The sequence below is a fragment of the Macadamia integrifolia genome, chromosome 2 (genome assembly GCF_013358625.1).
Source record: "Macadamia integrifolia cultivar HAES 741 chromosome 2, SCU_Mint_v3, whole genome shotgun sequence".
NCBI lineage: Eukaryota > Viridiplantae > Streptophyta > Magnoliopsida > Proteales > Proteaceae > Macadamia > Macadamia integrifolia.
In genome coordinates, this window is record NC_056558.1 from 43,365,103 (window position 1) to 43,366,286 (window position 1,184).

General features: G+C 38.9%; 1 protein-coding gene across 2 annotated transcripts in view; it reads right to left on the bottom strand.

The window, feature by feature from the left end:
• LOC122094591 (60S ribosomal protein L18-2) overlaps positions 1-1,184 on the bottom strand; it is a 3,473-nt gene continuing 2,289 nt past the window's right edge. For both annotated transcript variants that reach the window (XM_042665249.1, XM_042665250.1), the window contains exon 5: positions 1-367. In XM_042665249.1, coding sequence (XP_042521183.1) covers positions 209-367 — 159 coding nt within the window. In that variant the 3' untranslated portion in view covers positions 1-208. The remainder of the gene's footprint in view (positions 368-1,184) is intronic.

Genomic DNA, 1,184 nt, shown 5'->3' on the forward strand with positions numbered 1-1,184 from the left:
TAAAAAAAATTCTCTTCAATTTTCATCAGGATAAAAAGATTATCATTTAAATAGTGACATCCAAACTAACTGAATCAAAATCCACAAACAACTAAAGAAAAACATATGGATTTTTGGCAAATACAATCCAAAATGAAGAACTTCAAAATTTTCTACCTGAAAATTGCTGAACCAGCCAGGTCCATGCTCTAAACTGGAGGGAAAGGGCTTACACTCTGAACCCACGACTGTTCCTACGCCCTCTAGCTTTCTCAAACTTCCGCCCCTTGGAGCGAACATATGGCTTGGAGTGGCTGTGGGGCACACCAGGTGCTTTGCCAAAGTGCTTCACTGCCTCTCTTGAGTTCTTGGGCCCCCTCAGAAGAACCTATAACCAGAAAGAACAAAACCACATAAATCAAAACATATTACATGGAGGATGAAATTCAAGATGAAAATCTGGAGCCCTAGTGACAGCTCAAACACTCGTTACAACAATGGTAAGAACCAAATACTGACAAAAACTCAATCAAGGTTTACCGCTCCAAGGGTTTTAAAAAAATTGGCGCTGATGTATGATAACAGTTCAACACTGGAAAACTATAAAATAAAATTAAATAAATAAATAAATGACATTTTTTATATAACATGTTAGGTGTCAGGGTGTTTTCCTATGTACAACTCTCACATTTCCAATTTTTTCTGCATTTCCTTTCAGACATCATCATTTCACACCCCTTATTTTGTTTGGCATAAGTATATCCATAGCCGAGTTAATAAAGGTGAAACATACCAACCAAAAAGAAGAAAAAGAAAATAAGTAACAAAAAAATTGTCCTGATTCTGTTTTATGCCAAGAAGCCAACAGAAAAAAGACGTAATCTGTCACAAGAAGGTATGACGTTAAAAAAGGCGGACCTAGTGCATGACGCTCTGCCACTGTGGGGTCTGGAGAGGGTCATAATGTACACAGCCTTATTCCCACTTCGCGGAAAGGTTGTTTCCCAACTCAAACCCGCAACCACTAGGTCATGATGGAGCAACCTTACTGTTGTGCCAACATGCGTAACAGGGAGGGCTGACGTTAAGGATCAAAAACAGCTACCTCAAAGGGGATCCTCAACTTTATCTACTTCTAAGTGCCTATACCGCAACACCAGCATGGCTGAACCATACTGTTCTCTTTTTTCTTTTTTTCTTTTTTT